The sequence below is a fragment of the Podarcis liolepis genome (assembly GCF_965112155.1).
Source record: "Podarcis liolepis genome assembly, chromosome: 12".
Classification (NCBI taxonomy): domain Eukaryota; kingdom Metazoa; phylum Chordata; class Lepidosauria; order Squamata; family Lacertidae; genus Podarcis; species Podarcis liolepis.
In genome coordinates this window covers 58,762,271-58,784,593 of record NC_139563.1, presented here as the reverse complement: position 1 = coordinate 58,784,593, position 22,323 = coordinate 58,762,271, and the positions used below count along the sequence as shown (strand labels likewise).

General features: G+C 45.8%; 1 protein-coding gene across 1 annotated transcript in view; it reads right to left on the bottom strand.

Moving 5' to 3' along the window:
• The window catches only part of CNTNAP2 (contactin associated protein 2), a 1,020,100-nt gene that overhangs the window by 625,563 nt on the left and 372,214 nt on the right, over nt 1-22,323 (bottom strand). The window contains exon 2 of the mRNA XM_083468764.1: nt 18,122-18,241. Coding sequence (XP_083324890.1) covers nt 18,122-18,241 — 120 coding nt within the window. The remainder of the gene's footprint in view (nt 1-18,121; nt 18,242-22,323) is intronic.

Sequence of the window (22,323 nt, the reverse complement as noted above, 5' to 3'; positions counted from 1 at the left end):
AAATATTCTTTCTTGCTCTGGAACTGTATGCAATATATATATATATATATATATATATATATATATATATATGAATGATATGAAACTCAAATACAGAATTATCATCAGAAACGGCAGCATTCCCATTAAATCTGCCTAACAGCAAGCTCAATTAGAATAAATCCCCATGGTAAGGGACACATTTCTCAGTGCTCATTGCCCTGCCAGCCTTCTTAATGGAGCTCAACGCCAAATCAATGATCTGTCTGCCCTAATGAACAAAAGCAGAGGATGGCAAGAGCTGATAGCAATGCGAGATAAACAGGCTCTCAGAGCCAATCAGCTGCCGTTGGAGGAGCTGGGCAAGGTCTCCCTAGAAAGAGTTCCCACCAGCAAACAAGCATTTAGTAGCTTCAGTTATTTTAACTGACACATCACAGTGAGCTATGCCTGAACCATCTGCTCTGCTTCCCAGTTACAAATGAAAACATGCAACAACAAAAACCCCACAGACAACAAACCACAACCCTCATTCACAACTGTATCAGAAGGGAATTTCAGCTGTGTTCTGAAAGGGGTTTAAAAAGGCCTTATGCAACGTCTCTATCAAAAACTTGCTGGCGGGCAGGAAACCATCTGGGCTTTTTAGATGGAGGGCTGAGGTGAGACGGCCACAGGAAAGGCTGGACTTTGGCAGCCGACAGCGACTGCAGAGACTGATGGAAGCATTAGGTCAGCTTATATTAGGCAAATTATCTTCTGGTTGTCTTAGCAGAGGCCAGGGAAGAAGGAAACTAGTTTCTCTTAGTTCTCCTTGGTGATGGGTAGATTCATACCTACGCAGTTTAACTGCCTCCCAGGTCACACTATGCAGCAGAGACCCTGGTTTGTCCTGTTCTTTCACATGTTATCATCCTCTTTATTCTGGAACCTTCAGTGATGGACTACAAAAAGTTTTGTAGAAGTCAAAGTCTACAGTATCTACCCATATGCCAGAATGATGCTGCATCATCGCCCCATAGCGTCAAGTTGGGAACCGGGGGCGGGGGGATTTTTGACCTGTCACAATCTCCTCCTACCCCGATGGGCCAATTTTGACAGGTGGGCAGGACAACTCACCCGTCAATCACTTGGCATCATCACACCAGGTGAGGCAGCCCCACCCTCCTGTCAAAGTTGACTCACAAGGGTTGGGGGAGACAGTGGCCAAGCAAGATCAAACTTTTGGCACATCATTAATAATCCACCTCACTTCATACAGTCTCTATGGGCCATTGCTTTCTTTTGTCCAAAGACAATAGCTTATAATCTTCAGGATGTTAAAAAGTAGCTTCCCAAGGAAAACCGAAGGACCAGAAAGATGGACTTTGTGCCTGATCCACTTGAGCAGTGTGCTCTGAAAATGGCCTCTTATCTAATTTCAGGGTGAGCAGCCGTTGTGCTGTCCACTGCAGCACTTCTGGCACACCCCACAGTGCCACACCATCTTCGTGGGGTCATTACTGCTTCTTCTGGCCACTGCGGAGGCTCATGTTCAAATCCAGCCACTCTGTGGGGGCCTGGGGGGTGTGGCCTGGGAAGTGGAGCTGAAGGATGCAGCCTTCACTCAGGTCTGCTCCCCAGGCATATATTCCAGCCAGCGCTGAACTCGCCAGCTCAGTTTTCCAGGAGCATCACCCGCCTGCCCCCCTTTATTATTTTGCTTGTTTGTTTAACTTTTTCCTTTTCAGATTTTGGGTTTGCTATGGCTTTTAAATGGTGGCCATATTCGGAGCTGCCAAGGAATTTTCTCTGCACTGCAGGTTTGACCTTCTCCATAGCATTGGTCACAACTTTGGCAGTTTAGGGCTTGGGTGGAATCCTAATCTGGGGAGGGTGAAGTGGTGACACCCTCCCCCCAACTTTGCAGCTGAGCATGCAATAAACTTAGCCAATGATATAATTCTGCTCACATGACATGCCGAGAACAAGGTGCAGAGCAGTTCTCTTAGGACGTCTTGCCTAGCTCTCCCCACAGCCTTGGTACCTAGCTGTGGTTTTGGGGTTCACCAGCATGTATTTCTGTTCTAGCAGAGATATACAGAACAGCAATCAGCATTTAAGTTGTCATCATCATAATCTTATGCATTACACCAAATTCCCTTCTTTCGTTAATACTTGGCAGTGAATGATTGCTCAGAAGCAACACAAGGATTATTAAACCAAGGGTTTTAAAAATCAGTTAATCACAGAGACCTCTCAATTTTAAAGTTAATCTACCTTGGAAATAATAAGCTAGCTCTATCAAATTGCACACCATTGTTAAGAAGATAGGCCTGAATGATTCTTCTTCCTACAATAACAGTGAGGAAATAAGAGAGGCAATATTTCCTATTTAAAAATAAATACCACTAATATAATAAATGGAGATTGACTAGTTTAATTTTCTTCCTTTTTTGTCCTGTTCCCATTTCCTTAGATAGACTGTTGAACAAAAATGTCCGTCCCCCCACCTTGAAAATGTTTCTGGGGATCCAGATGTGCCTGGGGAGGACCTGATCCGCAGCAGCGCTGTGGCAGTGGAAGGTTCTATGGGGAGAGCCCTTCCAAACAATGAGCTCTCAGGAAGTGCATTCCGTACGTGGCCTGTGCTGAAGTATTCATGGTGTTTTCAAATTTTAGAATTGGGGATGCCACTGTGTAACTGCAGTGTTATTGATTTGGGGAGGTGCACAAAGTGAATAAGCTGCCTTTGGACGCTACACACACACACACACACACACACACACACACACACACACACACACCCCCCTGGGAATAGAAACTGCATTTTCTGTCTTTTCCTAGCACAGCATACATCTCTGGAGCCCTCGCTTTGTTACCACTTGGCACACAGCAGCAAGAATGAAAAGGCAATGAGGAGGAAGACCACCAGACAGCAGAGAAAAAGAAACAGTAACTCAAAGGCAATAGTAAATTAGACGTAGAAGGTCACACCTAGCTGATATGTGACAGTAGGCCAAGCTAAAATTAGAACTTGGCTTAAAGTTACCTGTTGCCATAGTATTGTTTATGCTATCTGAATGTTTTTATTAACAGATGTGCTGATCACACCTCAAGTAGCCAATGTATATTCAGCGTAGGTTGTTTTTCCTTGAGTCTTTGTAGATCAATCATATAAATATGAGCTTCGTGCCTTTTTATGGCGTGCAGATCCTTGGTGCTTAAACACATTTGTGCCTCACTTCAGCGTGAACAACTTTTTACTATCTTTCCATCTCTGGCATCAGTGCCAACTTGGGCTCCAGGTTGTGGGTGCCCAGGGCACATGCCCCAGGCCCTGCCACATCATGCCGTGATGCCATGACGGTGAGGCGCATGTGCGTTCTGGTGCCATGGTGGCGACTGGGCCAGAGCTTGCGAGCTCCACCAGAGTGCCAGAGGTAAAGCGGTGGCTGGTGGCGGCATTGGGTGGTGCATGGCAGCAGAAAGGGGTGGAGCCCAGGTACCCACAGTGAGAATTTTGTGGGTGCCAGGGCCCCCTAGAGTGGGCGCCCTAGACCTCTGGCAGTGATCTATTGCCTTTGGGGTCACCCCGGGAACAGGGGCCACCCCTTGGGGTCACCCCCGGAACCTTGTGCTGTTGTGATGGCATCACAATATTGTTTAGATCTTTGTGGTGGCAGAACACTACAGATGGCCACTTCATGGACAAATGATGATTTCACTATTGCAAAATCACTCTCCCTGGCACCTGGTGCAGCTGCTGTGTATGGGGCCCAGAGCACCCATGACCAAAATGGGATGGAGGGGGGCATTTGAGGTGAGTCGCATGCTAATGCGCATTTTGAACCTCACAAACCTGTTTCTGACCACATGACATACCTACAGTCCTGATGCTTGATGGCAGAACTGGGCATTTGACTGCTGGAAAGAAACCAGTTGCCTAATAATCCCTCCTGCCTGAATTGGGGCTGCACTGAACTGTCAAGGATTGTTTCTCAGTCATTTCATCCATTTCATCAATTATTCTCTTGTCTTGGTTATATTTCTGGGAAGAGAAGAAATCTAGGATCACCTTCTGGATTCTACCTTACTGGTAGAAATGGAACTACGGTACTCCAAAGCAAGACCCTTCACCCCCCACTCTTGTCGGGGGGGGGGGGGGGTAAGATACCATGGCTCCTGAAAACAGAGATTTGTGAAAATGCTGAGAGAAAATTCACTGGTGCAATCTTTAGGAGCAACTCTAAAATACAGATCAAAATAGATATAATGACCTGATTCCTTCTTGCAAGGCTATGTATGAGCATGTCTTATGTTTGCAAACACTGAGACTTTTAAATTATATTTCATTATGAAATAACACAAAAGTTACATTTAGGGACAGTACATTAACTTAATAAAAGTCAACAGACACATTTATGAATCAAGAGTCTGTTATAAATTACAAATGGAATGGAAGTTTATTTAATCATAATCTTCCTTTTCTCAACATTTATAGAGAACAATACAATGGTACCTCGGGTTAAGAACTTAACTCGTTCTGAAGCACCACTTTAGCTAATGGGGCCTCCTGCTGCTACCGTGCCGCTGCAGCATGATTTGTGTTCTTATCCTGAAGCAAAGTTCTTAACCTGAAGCACTATTTCTGGGTTAGCGGAGTCTGTAACCTGAAGCGTATGCAACCCGAGGTACCACTGTACCTAGAAAGCTATATGCAGGATATTCTACCAATTTTTGACTGCTGGGAAACTTGGCTTGAGAATATTAATAGCTAGCTTGTTCCTAATTGTCTAGATCAGGGGTCAGCAAACTTTTTCAGTAGGGGGCCAGTCCACTGTCCCTCAGACCTAGGGGGGGAGGGCAGACTATTTTTTGGGGGGGGGAGAGGACGAATTCCTATGCCCCACAAATAACCCAGAGATGCATTTTAAATAAAAGCACACATTCTACTCATGTAAAAACACGCTGATTCCCAGCCTGTCCGTGGGCAAGATTTAGAAGGCGATTGGGCCGGATCCGGTCCCCAGGCCTTAGTTTGGTCTAGATTGCTAGTTCCCCCATGCCCACCTTGAAGCTGTGTTTATACACTCATCACAGGCCTTCTGTACAATCCCATCTTCTGGCATCTGTTTTTGCTGGGGGGCCCTGACAATAGTAGGCTGAATGGTTCTGCCATTGGTGCTGCCCTTTCAAGGCCTGTATTTTCTCTTTATACTATGTTTGTGCTAATCCACTGTCATACCAGCCCAAGTCTGCCCATGCTCCATGGTGAGGCAAGCCTTGGAGGCAGGCGGGCGGGCGGGCGGGCGGGCGGGCAGCAGGGCAATCAAGCAAGAGGCCAGTGGGCGAGGGAGCTGCGTTTGTGGAGATGGGGGCCTTGAGGAAGAAGGGGGGTGTCCGTGTGGGCAAGTGAGAGAGGGCAAATGAGCTGGGTTTGCCACGGCGGGGGCTGAGCAAGTGGGATGGGCCAGGGGGGCACAGGTGGGCGAGAGATGGGCTTGTGGCAGCAGGGGGAGTCTAGTGAGAGGGGAGTGGGCTGGTGGGGGAGGCAAGCTGCAGTTTGATGGGGAGTAGGGAGAGGGACTTAGAGGAGGGGCGTCCTAAAGGGAGAGGGGCTTTGCAGGGGGAGGTTGGTGAGCGAAGTGAGCGGTGGCATCAGCCCCTAGTGAGCACACCTAGAGACTCCAATCTTTTAACTTTCTCCTGCTTTTGATATTGCTTCTTGTTTATCATGGTCTTCTGCAACTTTGTCTCCTTTTTAGTTGTGAGATATATTGCCTGTTCACATTTTGCTTTCTGCCTGTCTTGTCAGTTTTCAATAATATTTTTGAAGGCAATTCCTTTCATTCTTTTTCTAAAAATGGAGGCCACTAAGCTTCTGTTCTTATCTTGTAACTCTTTTGATTTTAGACTTTGTCTGCAGATGATCCCATCAAGCTTGTGTGACTTTAACTCCCATGTTGACGCTCTTTCTCGACTTCTATTTCTCTGACACTTCATCTGGCAAATTTCATAGCAGATGCCGACTCTGTCTTTGATGCAAGGTTTCTGTTTTGTGATCAATCATGGGCTTGCCTTTATATTAGCTCTCTTTTTGTACCACTTATTTAGGCTATTTCCAAATCATGTTTATCTGCTTAAAATCTCCAAATTCATCCCTGTGTAGCTGCTTCTGAAGACAAGTTCAGTTACAGAATGAATGTTTCTTGTTCTCCTCCTGAATGCCCTTTGGAGGGTTGGGGTCCCACCGGAACCACGTGGATGGTGTCCAAGTGTCCGGACTCCCTCGGCACCATCAGGCTTGGCCCAAGGATGGCAGACTCCAAAGGAAGATGGGGAAGAATGGGAGCCGGGGAGCGGCTGGAAAACCTGGAGAGCCCCCCCCCCCACTTACGTGCTTTCAGGGACTGTACTGTACTGAGGAAGAATGGTGGGAGCCGCCCCCTCCCCCTGATCCTGATCCCAATCCTGAATATTATTTAAGGTCAGCAATGTCTCAGGAATATCCAGTGGATTTGTCAGGCTAAGTATTGAATCAATACAATGCCTGAACAATTCATTTTCATGCTGTGATTCAAAAACTTTCACAAAAAGGCCAGAAAATCTCCTTTTTAAAGTAAGTAGTAAGTTTATGTGCCTTTCTTTACTAATACTAATGTTCCAATGAGCTGATCTGCATTGCAATATAAAAGGATGTTTCAATGTAAATTCTTTCTCCTTATCTGTATTGTAGCACAAAGAAAGATGTTCAAATCATATGTGCTTTCTTATCTCCAATCCTCTTTTCTTTTATTCATATTTATCACAAGGCCTTAAATGCAGAAGATTAACAGAGCCCCCTCCCCATCTTCCATACCCCTTTTGACCTTTCAGGCTACAGCTCATGGCATAAAACAGTAGTGGATAAAAACAGAATGTTTCCTGTTTACCACAGACAAGCTGATAGAAAAGTGTTGTTTCTACATCTGCAGTCACTTATGATATAGAAGCTTGCTAGTACATTTTAATTTTGGGGGGTGGGCGGTTTATCACAGGCAGGTGGCTTCTGTTGCCACAGCTGATCACAACCTTGGATCTTTCTTTCTTTCTTTCTTGTTAGTGGAGGATGTAGATGACTGATTTGAGGGGTCAGAACCGCAGAAATCAGATACCACCTGTCAACTTCTGTCAAGTTCCGTCCACTGTGGGGAGGAGGGCAAGCAGCAGAAAAAAATGTCTGACTACTGTCTCTCAGTCTAACTTACCTCATAAGGTTGTTGTGAGGAGAACATGGGGAGGGAGAGAACTGTGCATACACCCTTGAACTGCATGGAGCAAAGTTGGGAAATAGATTTAATACTAAATAAAGAATAAATTAATCAAAGGAGAGAGCACAATGCCACAGTGTACCCTCCTTTAAGGTTGCTTCAGTTCCAGGGAAATCTCAGAGACTAGATTAGTTCCAATGGGAATGACATAACAGAAGCCACTCTCTGCTGTTTCTCTCTTTCGCCACTTTATAATTCTTGAATAACGACTCTTTGCATGATCACTCTGGCTGGGGTTGCCATTCTTTCTTGCCCTGACAGAGTTATTCAGCTCCACTGCAGAATCATCAATATAAATGTACTTAGTGAACTAGTAAGGTAATTATGATTATTCAAATTTGATAAGTACCAGGGTTTTTTGTTTTGTTTGCTTGTTTAGATGTAGTTGTCCAGGTTTATGTGGGGAATTTGCAAGGCAAGAGAACTGAACTCACAAATTACTGATGCTGAGGATACTGTCTGACACTTCTCAGCAAACATACAAATGCATCATGCTTCCCTTTTCTCTATTCCCTATTTTATATAGTGAGCTGGTTTAGGTAAGAAGAGATTTCCCTTTTGTAGCGAGGACTGACTAATTTATTAGATTTCTTTAAAGCATTTCACAAAGATATATCTATAAACGGAGCAACATCCATCACCAAACTAGGCGTCTCAGTTCCAAATCTGAAAAACTGGAATTGTAGAAAGGCATGACTGTTGGAACAGTGCAAGCAGGTGAGGCAATTCTTACATTTAACAGTATGACAAAAATAATAAGCATAATGATAGGTGGTGGGAAGTATATATTTAAGGTAAATTCCTTTCATTTTATTCCAAGGTTCTTTTAACAATACTTGGTATTTTTGCAAACCTCAGGATTCTCTCTGTAGCATGTGGAAACCTTCTCTAGTTCTCAGTGGTCCCTTTTTGGTTCTAGTTCTGTTAGGACTTACCATCTGTCTGAAGGAATTGTAGAAGTACAGATGGGAGCACATGAACCTTGTTGAAGCCACGTGGCCATTTTGTCCCCAAAATGTGTCCCACAGTTTCACATTAGTGAAGCCACAACTTCCACACTGGATTTCACTTTGGACAGAATTCTGCTGCAAAACTATGCAGAAGAGCACTGAAGAGAAAGCACAAAAACTCTACATTCTATGTAGTATCTAATAGGAAACAATCTGTAGGACTCTAAAGGGAGAGACAGACTCTTCTCTATTAGTCCGGATTAAATGCTTAAAAGGGGCTTGGGCTGGCATTGTGATGAGTGCCAACAATTCTATGATAATCTGGAAGCCCTCAAAGTTGCTCTCTCTTGCTCATCTTCCAATCATTACAATGCAAATGGTGCATCCACTACAATGTCTGCAACTCTCTACCATTTGCTGCAGAGTTAAAATATTTTACGTTACTAAAATAGCAGCCCCAATCACCACTGAATGCAAAGGTAATGTATGTGCTATTAGACAAAGTACCTGATCCAGCAAATAGTTAAAACACTTCTAAAGGATGACCTAAAAGCACTCCAGGAAAATTGCCCTTAAATTTTAATTGAAATCGCTTAAAATAATAGAGGCAATTCGTATTTATTACATATAATAAAAGGCATAATTGCATTACTTTCTGGAGCACTTTGCAGCAACAATCGTTATATGACAGTGCAAGGAGAAGACACTGACAATTATTTCCTCAAGCTGAGCTCCCCCCCCCCCCATTTTAAAACAAACCCCACAGGATAAAAGCTCTGTGTAGCTGAAGGAAGATGGGCTATAACACGGCATCCTAATTTTGCCAGATATCTGTTTCAATTATTTTTAAGTGTATTACTTATAATACTATTCAGGGATCTAGGTAAATAAAGTGAAGTGGTAGAAGCAGAGGACCCTCTTGTTGAAGCTCGGATGAGACTGTGAGAAGAGCCTTCTGGATCTGGCCAGGGGCCCCCCTAGTCCAGCCTCCTCTTCTCCCAGGGGCCAAGCAGATGCGGGGGGGGGGAGGGGAACCCTCCATGAATCTATCTAATCCTCTCTCAAAGCCATCCAGGCTGGGGGTCACTGCTGCCTCCTGCCGGAGGGAGCTCCACAATTTAATTGTGTGATGTGCGAAGAAGCACTTTTTAAAAAATCTGTCCTGAATCTATCAACATTCAGCTTCACCGAATTGCCATGAGTTGGGGGGGGGGGGCTTTTCTCTACCCACTTTCTACATGCCATGCACAATTTTATAAACTTCTACCATGCCCCACTTCTTGCCCTTTCTCTGAACCACAGAGTCCCAGGTGTTGCTCTACCCCCTTGTTCATTTGGGCTGCCCTTTCCAATTCTGCAATATCATTTTTGAGGTGAGGCAACCAGAACTGTGCACCGTATTCCACATGCAGGTCACAGCAGAGATTGGTACACACGCACCATGATATCAGCAGTTCTATTTCCATTCCTTTCCTTAGGATTCCTCCTGTGGAATTTGCCTTTCCCACTGCTGCCCCACCCTGGTTAACCCTTTCATCAAGCTATCTACTACGACCAATCCTGGTCCCTCAGCAGCACCTCTTCAGACCCCAAGAGTGTAGAAGTGAAATTAAGATTATTTTTTTTTTGCCACAACATGCATCCATTTGCATTTGTTTACCTTGAAATGCATTTGCCATTTTACCTTCCATTCACTCAGTTTAGAGAGGTCCTTTCTCTTTTAAAAATCTCTTTTTCTTTTAACAACCTTGAACCATTTAATATCATCAGCAAACTTGGCCACCTCACTGCTCACCCCAAGCTTGTTTGTGAACAAGTTGAAAAGCCCAGGGCCCAGTTGTGATTCTTGGGGGACTCCACTTTCGACATCTCTCCATTCAGAGGACTGACAATTTATTCCTACACTTTGCAACTTAAACTGAGGGGGGGGGGAGTTAGCTTTGAAGATACATCTTCTGCATCAAATGACATTGAAAGCCTTCCATGCATATGACTAACAGTGGAGGTAAATTTATATGGTAGGTGCTACTTGGACAAATTATGAAAGGGATTTCAAGAGGAAGCACAATGGGGTTTAGAAAAGGGAGGCTGAATTTGTAAACTGCCACAATAGTTTTTCCTAGTGCAAATTTGGTGGTTCCTGTTTGTGGGGGGACTATCCAAGGAATTTGGAGGGAAGTAAGATTGGCTATGCCAAAACCCGAGAATCTCCTTGACATCTGAAGGTAAGGCATTCCACAGGGAGCGTGCCACTACCAAGAAGGCCTTACCATAGAAGCAGAGAAAATGATGCATAAAGTATTTATCTGTTACATTTATACACCACCTTTCTAATTATTTAAGTTATGCAAACTAGGTAGATTTACGTAAGTCAAAGAATTAAGATTTGTGCTGTGAAGCTGTGTGCCAGCAGCAAGAGGCACATTGTTTTTACGTTTCATAAGGTTGATGCATACACTCCATGATGGTTGAGTTTATGTGGAATACAAAACTGAAGCAAAACAATGTGTAGAAGGAAGCAAATGTTTCCTCTTATTTTCCCTGCAATTAGTGTTTTTTTGTCAGTCCTTTCCTGTTAACACAGATGTGCTTTGCGGCATACTGGATTTCTCACAAAAGAAAAGATTATCATTAATAATATGCTTCATCATACTGAGTAACTCACAATTGCTTGCAAATAATCAAAGTCTAATTGTGAAGACTGAAATGGGGCTAATAGCTGCACTCTTCTGTTTGGAAGGGGGAAAAGAAAAAGGGGGGGCTTAATTTTAATCCCATTATCCCCCCCCACTCCACCACCATCCAGCATTTCAGTGAAATGCTAGATGGTTATAATGCTAAGCTAATAGCTTTACTGTTCCCTGCCAACGTTGTCAGGGAGAAAGGACTTCTGTGTCAGGGAGCTTGCTTTGGTCATCTTTGCTCAATGCAAACATGGAAAAGAAATTAGTTTGCAACTATGGATAGATACTCCCCCCCAAAAAAAATCTAACATAAATTGCGACAAAGCGTGTTCTTTTTCATAGAGAGCACGTGTTGCGGTGGGGTCTGACAGACCACCCCTCTGTTGCTGGGCGGGTTAGTATGGATGGCCATCTGCAGTGATTGGGCGGTTGGGTTACTGGGCAAATTTTGGTGTTGCCATTTAGGGGGATGGACCAAAGGTTATGAAATCAAGTCACGCAGCACTGACAGGGCTCTTTTGCTGCATGCATCGGTTCACCCGCCCACCCTCCCTAATCTAGCGCTATCGCTTTGACCTTGCTATGCCTGCCATGGGGTCATCTGCTTTTGGGGCAGAGGCCTGGTAGGAATTGTGTCCATTTGGCTGATTGGCTGGTGCCATTTGGTTTTTGCCTACTGCGTAGCAAATTGTCACAACTTGTAAGGTTGTGGTTAGGCATTGGTTTAAAAATTGGTTGGTGGAGGGGTAAGGATTGGCAGTGCCTGCCCCTCCAATGCTGCTGAGGAAAGGGAATTCCGTTAAAAGAATCCAGGGGCTTGCCATTCTTTCCTCCGTACCCCTGAAGGGGGCTTAGGGCCGCACAAGCCCCCAGGAGCATGCGGGGGGGGGGGAGGGTCTGGTGCCTGGCTCCATGCTCTCCCCAGTATTGTTTTTCCTTACTGGCTTTCGCTGGAATCCGGAAGTCAGTTCTGTCCCTGGACGTGCGGACAGATAGTCATAACCAATGCCTTAGCAACCACTCACATTTATGTATTTTAATGAAGTTGTGGCCAAAATTATGCCAAAAACCTTAAACAAAAATTATGTGTGAATTGTGAATTATTTAGGGGTGGCTTGGGGGACCTCGACATGCAAACTCCCTTCGCAGCCAATGGAAAAAGTTAGTTGCAACTAACAAGTTCTAAGGAAAGCCACAAGTCACTTCATCTAGGCTTAGACCATAATATGTGCCAGACAAGGGGGAGGGCAGCAAAAAGAGGGAAAGCTCAGGCAAACGGGGGCAAATGAGGGAGCCCCCCTCATTTTTGCATATGTTTAAGCAACTGCTTAAATACAGTGGTACCTCAGGTTAAGAACTTAATTTGTTCTGGAAGTCCATACTTAACCTGAAACTGTTCTTAACCTGAAGCACCACTTTAGCTAACGGGGCCTCCCACTGCTGCCGCACCGCCGGAGCACGATTTCTGTTCTCATCCTGAAGCAAAGTTCTTAACCTGAAGCACTATTTCTGGGTTAGCGGCATCTGTAACCTGAAGTGTCTGTAACCCGAGGTACCATTGTATAGGAGCTTTACCACAAAAAGTTGGCAATCCTAACTGAGGAAGAGAAAATATCTGTTTTACAGAGTACTCAAAGTATGTACATTCTAATGCATATTTATGATTTTGAGATTATGCTATGTCCAATAAAGACACACTAAAAGAGAGAGAAATATTTAAGATTATGAATTATATCCATTTTAATGTGTAAATGAAGCTGCATTTACAGCACACTGACCAATTTCTACTAAATTCCTAAGCCCATGTTGGAACATCTTTATGAGGCTATTAGTGTCAAGTGCTCTTCACAGCATTCCCTCTGAAATCCAGAGAGAAGGTCAAAGTTAGCAGGTTGTGTGGCTTGGGCATAAGCCCCTATCACCTTTTGGATATTCAAGTTCATGCTTATTACTGTCCAGTACCTACAAGTATACTAAATATATAGAATTTTTACAGATGAAAGCTTATAGTGGTTGGTAGGTGCTTCAGAAACATATGCTTAACAAAACTCTTAATTGCTACAATTTAATGAAGATTTAGAAGAAGAGGATAAAAGATTCAAATTATCTGGCAGATCAAACAGAAAACAAAAAGAATATTGCAATGTTTATTAACTATGTTCCCATCAATGAATGTGGTTCAAAGGGAAGGGAAACATGCCTGTGCTTTCTGTGTCTATAAATAAGGTTCTTTGAAAGCCACATTTATCTTGATCCACGGTCATGTGGGATCAAAGCACAGATGCCAAACATGCATTGTTTTTCTCCTTCTTTCAACAGATTTCCTTAAATCTAATGCTATTATTCACATCGATTCCAACTGGGGCAATGAGGAGCTGGGGGAATGTGAGAATTCTTCCAAGGTTCAACTCCAGAAGGATCTGGGGGCCTCATAATTCTTGCCTCTTGCATTAGGCCCCACGACACTTGCTCCTGGGCAAACTTCTTTGGCACTCCTATGCGATGCCATAATGCTGCACCCTTGCTTATCCCCACACCTTTGGTCTGGGTGGTCCTTGTGGGTGTGGGGAAGTGTGAGGCTGCTAATGATATGCAGGGCGTCACCACATATTTTGCCTTCCTGGGGACACAAGGAGACAGGAGGCTGCTACTTGTCCTGGGAGCTGTGACTCAGCTGCATGTAGAATTAAGAAGCACTGGACACAGAGTGAAAAAGGAGCACCAAGTTTCATTTCAAGAGTTGGAATCCTTTACACTACTGGGGGGTGGGGTATGGCCACCGCCACCAGTGAAGTCTGACCGGTGAGGCCACCCACCTGTCAACACAGTGGTGTCACATGACCCTTTTACGCATCAGGGGTTTTGCAGGAACCAACAATCTGCTGATCATCAGGTCTTGCTGAGCCTCTCACAGGAAAATTCTGCCTTGAGACCACTTTGCAACCATCAGCCGATTACAGGTAAATTACAGGCAGATATGCCAAGGGTTTTGTGCTATGTGCTTTTAAATTTTGATTATTATTTAAATAAACATCTATAACTTCTTTATTTTTTGGCAAGATTTGATTAATTTGTCAGGCACAGCAAACTCTTCTGAGGCAAAATTATGCTAAATTTCAGAAGGAAGCTGCAGTCCTGCAAAAGCAGCATTTGTAGTTTCGGGATAGATAAAAAAAGGAAATCAGTTTATCTCTCCATAGTTCCAGTTACAGATAGGTAGCCGTGTTGGTCTGCCATAGTCAAAATAAAAAAAATTCCTTCCAGTAGCACCTTAAAGACCAACTAAGTTAGTTCTTGGTATGAGCTTTCGTGTGCATGCACACTTCTTCAGATACACACTTCTTCAGATACACACTTCTTCAGATACACACTTCTTCAGATACACACCATTCTCTCCATAGTGTTATGCTCTATCTTTGTCACCAAACTCTGAGTATAAATTGCACACTGTATTAACTGATATTGTTTTTAACATTAGTGACCATATGATGATTTTAGCTTATGAATTTTATCGTTTAATGTTTTTATTTGTACATTGGGGTACTTTTATAGCTTTGTTTAGAGTATGTAATGTTTTAATAATATAATGTTTTAAGTCTTTTTTTACCAATTCAGTATATTTTCTTTTAATTGTCAAATAATTCTGTGTACATTGCGGCAGCCTTTGGCTATGTGCAATAAAACTGACTGAGACTGAGACTGTGCAATTGGTCTGAAAGGAGCAGGCCTGAATGGAGTGTCCTTAGGTCAGAAACCTGCCAAATTGTAGACAAATAGGTCCAGGTGTTGTTTTGTGCCAGGTGCTTTTAAAGGTTTATTGAGAGGAGAACTAAAAGGGATTCACTTTTCTCCCAGTGGTTTTGTTTGTGGGCTCTGATTTTATGGCATCACTTAGATTCCTTTAATGGTACTGCACAAAGAGCAAGGGCAGTGGTTTGATTTGAAGAGGAGGCTGGTGTTGAGGCCTTGACTTCCCTTCCTCCCGCAAACCCTCCATGGTCAGGCCTCATCATGGGACTGAAACTGCCTTGGTCGCACTGGTTGATGATCTCCGGAGGGCTAGGGACAAAGGTGAGAGCTGTTTCCTAGTTCTGCTGGATTTGATACCATCGACCATAGCATCCTTCTGGACCGTCTTGAGGGGCTGGGAGCTGGGGACACTGTCATACAGTGGTTCCGCTCCTTCCTCCTGGGCCGTATTCAGAAAGTGGTGGTGGGGGGTGAGTGTTCAGACCCCTGGGCTCTCACTTGTGGGGTGCCTCAGGGTTCTGTCCTCTCCCCCAGGCTTTTCAACATCTACATGCAGCCGCTGGGAGAGATCATCAGGAGGTTTGGGCTGGGTGTTCATCAGTATGCGGATGATACCCAGCTCTACCTCTCTTTTAAATCAGAACCAGTGAAGGCGGTGAAGGTCCTGTGTGAGTGTCTGGAGGCGGTTGGAGGATGGATGGCGGCTAACAGATTGAGGTTGAATCCTGACAAGACAGAAGTACTGTTTTGGGGGGACAGGAGGCGGGCGAGTGTGGAGGACTCCCTGGTCCTGAATGGGGTAACTGTGCCCCTGAAGGACCAGGTGCGCAGCCTGGGAGTCATTTTGGACTCACAGCTGTCCATGGAGGCACAGGTCAAATCTGTGTCCAGGGCAGCTGTTTACCAGCTCCATCTGGTACGTAGGCTGAGACCCTATCTGCCCACAGAGTGTCTCGCCAGAGTGGTACATGCTCTGGTTATTTCCCGCTTGGACTACTGCAATGTGCTCTACGTGGGGCTACCTTTGAAGGTGACCCGGAAAGTACAACTAATCCAGAATGCGGCAGCTAGACTGGTGACTGGGAGCGGCCGCCGAGACCATATAACACTGGTCTTGAAAGACCTACATTGGCTCCCAGTACGTTTCTGAGCACAATTCAAAGTGTTGGTGCTGATCTTTAAAGCCCTAAACGGCCTCGGTCCTGTATACCTGAAGGAGTGTCTCCACCCCCATCATTCTGCCCGGACACTGAGGTCCAGCGCCGAGGGCTTTCTGGCGGTTCCCTCATTGCGAGAAGCAAAGCTACAGGGAACCAGGCAGAGGGCCTTCTTGGTAGTGGCGCCCGCCCTGTGGAACGCCCCTCCAGCAGATGTCAAAGCGATAAACAACTACCTGACATTCAGAAAACATCTTAAGGCAGCCCTGTTCAGGGAAGTTTTTAACGGGTTAATTTACCGTATTTTTGGTTTTATGGAAGCCGCCCAGAGTGGCTGGGGAGGCCCAGCCAGATGGGCGGGGTATAAATAATAAATTATTATTATTATTATTATTATTATTATTATTATTATTATTATTATTATTGCAGAAGTGTTTTTCTGCTTCTGCTGCTTCTCCACTCGGTGTGCTTCTTGCCCTGACCCCCCCCCCCTTTGGCTGCCTGCCTTGGTAGCCAATCAGAAAGAGACTCCAGCCCTCTGGTGGAAGTCTGAGGCACTGCATCCCAGACTGCTCTGGCCCAGCTGTCCATCACAGTCGCCAACTCATCACGGGCTTCCCTCTGCCACCTATTTCATTTATGCATCTTATAAAAAATATTTATAGACCTCGCTTCATACAGGGCAGTGTGCAAAATATACAAAAGGGAGAAAATACAAATTCAGACATTACAGAATAACCATATAAAGAACTGGCTCATCTTTAAACTACTGAATAGGCCTGTTTGCCTAAACAAACAGCCCCCCAAGAGTCACCTGAAGGTTAGAAGCGAGGGTGCTGGCCAGGCCTCTGCTAGCACAGCAGTGCTTTTGTTCTGGGGGGGGGGTGCTGGGGGACGCGTATCCCTAAGCATTATGTGAATATAAGTTTGGCCTTAAGGGGCAGTATTTCAATATGAGTAGAAAAATGAGAGTACCTCTAAATATATATATATATATTTGAGGGGGAGCACAATAGCACAGAATTCCATTGCATGGGTCCTAGTTCAGGGTGGGGGAACCTTTGGACTGCAAGCCAACCTTGTCTCACTAGGGAGTCTGATTTGGCGCAGGAGGTCATCTCCCTCAAAGAACACCCACATCTCCATCAGCGGGCGTCACCAGTGATGCCAGCAGTTGTGCAGGAGGGCAGAGTTCCATTCTCTGCAGGATTTAACCCCTGTGCAGCAGCCAGCAAGCAGGAGTTAGATGCTCCTCAGTTTGGCTGTGCATGCCTGGTTCCTCCCGGGAAAAGGCACAAACAGCCAAAGGAAGTATTTGGGCCCCTGCTCCCTGGGAAGAGGCACATGAAGCGAAAGCAAGCAGAGCCTGGGGGTGGGGGGGGTTTCTGACATAGCTGCTCAAGGTAGAAGTCCCTTGCAGAACAGGTGTCTGCACAAAAGCAAGTAAGGTGGTTACACACCCCTGTTGGAGCCAGGTGAAATTCTGTAATGGGGGGGGGGACTAACCGTGCTCCTCCAGGCGACCTCAGTGATCAAGCTGGGATATAAGGGCTCACCCAGGCCTTAAGAATATGCTGGCCCCAGTTGTCTAAGGGTTTGTATATCAACACAAGATCCTTGAACCTGGTCCAGGAGCAGAGGAACAGCAAGTGCCTAGAAAGGGGAACTACCTGGAAGCCTTGGGTGTTTGCTCTCTCTGCCCTCATATGGGCCACTGAAGCGATGGGAAGGCTAAGCGGCTGCTTGGGGTATCAGGAAGGTATGCAAGTTTGCCATCTCCTTGCTGCTGTGGCAAACTGTGCTAAAGGTTTGCTACAAACGAGGCTATTTTCTCTCTTGAGAGACCAAATAACTTTAGGGAGAACAGAACATTAGTAATTCCTCCCAAATATTTTTGTTTTGTTCCAAAACATGGGCCTGAAAGAGAGGGGTGTTGATGACGCATGATGTGCTACCACAGGGTCATCTGACAGGCGCTCCAACTTACTGCATATGCTGCACATGAGCAACAGTCATGCTCCAGCTTTTTGGATGGTGAGATTATATATCATTTACTTATAAGATTACTTATAAGATTATATATTATTTACTGGATTTGCATATCACCTTTTTATCTTTTTAGGTGGCTTACATAGCACATTATATTTCTGCTGAAATTTCAAAAGTATTACAAGTAATTTATTCCAATCTGTGGTGTCAGTCCTAAGCTTCCTAAACGCACCTTTTTATTTTTGAAAGTTTCATTACCAACCTATTATGCTGTTCGTAGTGGATACTTCTTGCAAATGACATGTGCACAAATCTCTTACCTCCTCGTTTGTTTAGCTTTGCGAAACCTGGTGCATAACTGTTGGATGCAGACGGCATGGATGAGGAGCTGCTGAAGAAGGAGGGGGCCAGGCCTGAGACCAAGGGCTCCTCGCATTTTTCTGAAAGACAAAGAAGAAGAATGTTGTTTCAGGGAGGCGTGTGTGGCCACACTCCCCAGTCACCCCAGTGCTCTGCAGACCATTCTGTTAAAAGTTATGCAAGCAGAATTTCCTGATCTGGACCTCATGCAGAGTAGGAATCCATAAGCTCCCCACACCAGGAAAGGATTTCCAAAGTTTCACTGCAAACTGTCTTTAAGCTTGTTACAAAAACATTGTAAATAAAAACCAGAGGATTGCTCATAAACAACTAGGAATGCAATCCATTTTTCTTTAGGTTCTTCCTTGTTAATATAGTCTAAGAACTATTCTCTGTCTGGTCCCAGAAAGAGATTCAAATAAGCAAGTTGCTTCCTCAATATGCTAACAGCTTCTGAGAGAATCTGAGACGCTCAGGGATGAGCCATCGATTCCCATAACATTGGAACAAAAACTCCACCACAAGCACCTTCTGCACCTCCACATAACATTTTATCACACCCTCCAACATTTCTCTAATGCAAATAGGGATGCCCTATTATATACTGGGCGGCTTCCAGCATAATAAAAGCATAATAAAAATTTTAAAACTTCCCTATACTGGACTGCCCTCTGATGGCTCGGGAACCAGATAACTCCAACATTTCTCTGATGAAAATAGGAATGGACTACTATACCTGCCAATATTTCTCCAATGCAAATAGGGAAATCCTAAGGAAAAGCAGGACATTCTGGGATCAAATCAGAAACCAGGATGGCCTCTGTAAATCTGGGACTTTCCCTGGGAAATAGGGACACTTGGAGGATTTGTTTTATGCATATTGCATGTACAGCTTTTACGCATTCTAGGACACGTTTTAAGGAACATTCGCCACCTTGCCCCTGCGACTGAAGGGCCTGTGACATGCGTGCATGACATCAGCACGCCCCACAGTGTGCACACAGGATGCAAGCACACCCCATGGCATGTGTGCATGGCTACCCTGGAGCTGGGGGGGGGCAGCCTTTCATCTGAAATTGGGGTGTGTGGCCCCTGGCCCTCCCTACTTAGTGCCCCTGTTTTAGGGTATACAGAGCACTAGCCAGGCCTTTATGGCCTTGTTGTTGCCACTCTTGAACAGGATGTGACCTAGAAAACTCGCAATGCTGTCCTGCAGGAGCCTATTGAAGTAGATAACTTCCAGGGCATCCTGTTTGCTACCACAGCTCTTTTCATTGTGGGAGCCCACTCAGGCCCCCAAGAATACAGTCAAAAATCACCACTCTGTAATTATGCCATCCCATACAAAGTCTTTCTATTGGTCAAGTCATCCAGACACACTTCACCAGCATGGTGGGAAAGGTGCCTTTCTGACACCAGCGGCCCTCACAACCATCTCCCCTGCAGGCTGCTCTGTATGACCAGCATCCCAAACGCCTGCAGTAAAACTGCAATAATCCCCTCTCACACCTGGCCAAGTGGCCAAGAATGGATAGAGTCATTCCGATTCACCTCGTCATGCAGATGAGGCCCATCCTGGTGGCTGCACTTCTGCCCACATTGTGAGGAGCAAGTCCACACCCTCCAACATTCCTCTGGGTGAAAATAGAGACATTTTTGTCCAAGGACTGTTGGAGGGTCTGCTTCCCCTTTGGCCCCTGTGCTTCTGCCACCCCCCCCCCAAATTCTCACTCAACCTGCAACTGACCCTCATTGACCCCCCTCTTTCGGTCCCCCCTCAGCCCCTCCCACGTTCACTGCCTCAACAAGTACTTCTGGCACTGGGACCCTGTCCGCCAACACACACACCTGCCCACTCCCAGGATGGGATCATGTGACAAGCGGGTGGCTGTCTCTGTCTGTCTGTCCGTCTCTCTTCTGCCCTGCAGCCGCCCTTTCAGCACCTGTGTTTCTGCTGCCCCCTGCCAGGAGTTCTCACTCTCCCCCCCCCCACTGACCCCCTGTGCTCCCCTACCCCCCTCCCTGAGCATTTCCTATCTAAAGAAAGGCAGTGGCACCACACCAATGGGACAGAGCACACACACACACACACACACACACACACACACCCTCCACCGCCCTGAGAAAACCCCTTAATCACAATTTTATTTTATTCTTTGGTGGCTTTGCAAAAAGAAAAACACACAGCAATATATACATTTTAGAAAGGAGAAATATTTTTTAAAATAGAGATATATATTTTAAATCAGGACTCCTTGCGCTCTGCTCCGCTCCCCCTTTCTTCCCGCTCAGCACGGCATGCAAGCCTGGACCTCGGGGGTGGCAGCCTCTCCCCTTCCTCGCCTGCTCTCCAGCGGCCATGGAGAGGCAACGGGGGGGGGGGGCTCCCTCTCAGCCACAGCCACTCGGGACAAGCGCCGGATCATCCTCCTCCTTCCAGGAACAATCAGAAGCCAGGATGGCTTTTGTAATTCCGGGGCTTTCCCTGGAAAATCAGGACACTTGGAGGGTATTCCAGCCTCTAGGATAATATTTAATAAGCAATGCATAGAAGCCACTGACACAATTTCCTGGCAATTTCCATACATGTCAATGGGTATTGTGCACACAAATTGTACATGGTGATTGGGGTAATCAAAATAGCAGCAACTTGTCCATGCTTAAGCCATGATTTATCAGGGAAATAACTCATTTGCACTCTGCTAATCGCTAGAGATGCAGCAAGAAGTGAAATTTAAGAGGTCTAATCTGTTTTTGCAGTAATCTCAATAATCCTTTTAAGCACTTTACTTCCATTGGACTCAGTACAGAGGAGAATAGGAGCCAGCTGCTAGGGGGCAAGGTCCCTTTGCCTCCTCCCATGAAATATTTGAGGGGGCGGGGCCTCTCCAAAGCTGATGGGCATTGCCATTCAAAGAGTGTGTGTGCACTGCATCATGTGATCGATTGCGCATACAGGCACTCTGTGCAATGCTATCTTGCAAAAGGGGGGGGGAGGGAAGAAATAACACTGGTGCAGCGTTGCTTTTCTATATGGTACCAACTTTTGCAACCAGTGAAGAAGTTTGCAAGTGTATCCATTCTGAGCTAGTGTTTAGGAAGCCACTGGCTACGTGACGCAGTCATTACTAGTACCAAGGTGCAATATAGACACATATAAAAAAAATCTGCTGTGAAGATGCTTTTTTAAAAAAGTGTTTTGAAAAATATATTTAATTTGCCATAAGCTCACCTTTGCCATCTAGTGTTACATTTGTATAGATGCACTTTATATTTGCAGCTGTATAGCTGAGTCCCAAATGTTGTGTTATCCTATATAAATGGAGCCTCACCAAGGTGATTCCAACATTGGAAGAGGTTGGACTAGTTCAGTGTTTCCCAACCTTTTTTGGGCAACGGCACACCTGTTTAATGAAAAAAATCTCGCGGCACACCACCATTACAGCCCCGTGACGTCAGCGCGCAGCGTCACGCCGGGAGGGACGCACGAAAGTGAAAGTTTTTTCCCTCCCCCTTGCCGGGGAACCTCCAAGCTTTGGGGGTGGGAGGAGGCAGCAGAGCGAGGGACTGAGGGACGGCGGCAACTGAGGCGGCGGCGGCTGTTGTGGTGGTGGCGGCGATAGCGGGCGGAGGAGGGGGCGGCGGCGGGGCTTGAGGAGCCGTCGCCGGGAGTTGCTGCTGCTGCTGTTGCTGCTGCTGCCCGGACATGCCGGCCTCCTCCTCCTCCGCTGTCTCGCGCTCCTCCCTTTTGCACGCGCTGCCCCGCCGCTCGGCACCACCACCGCGGAGCCGCCCCCGGCTCGCCGCGGATCCTCGCCGCCGCCGCCTCTCACCGCCCGACTCGCCCGCCTCCCTCCCACGGCACACCAGCCAACGTCTCACGGCACAGTAGTGTGCCGCGGAACACCGGTTGGGAAACACTGGACTAGTTGACCCTTGGGGTCCCTGCCACCTCTACAGTGTTCTGTGTGGTTATTCTTTTCCCTGCAGTTACGATGTGACCTCAAGATGAAAGTAGCCCTAGCACAGTCGTGGTAACTGGGAGCCTTGGGTTATGAAGCTATCATTTCTTTATTGTGTTGATTTGGAAGTTCTACCAGAGGGGACCTCCAATGTTATTAGTCGCTCCTTGCCAATATATGTTACAGCGTGGAATTTGTTT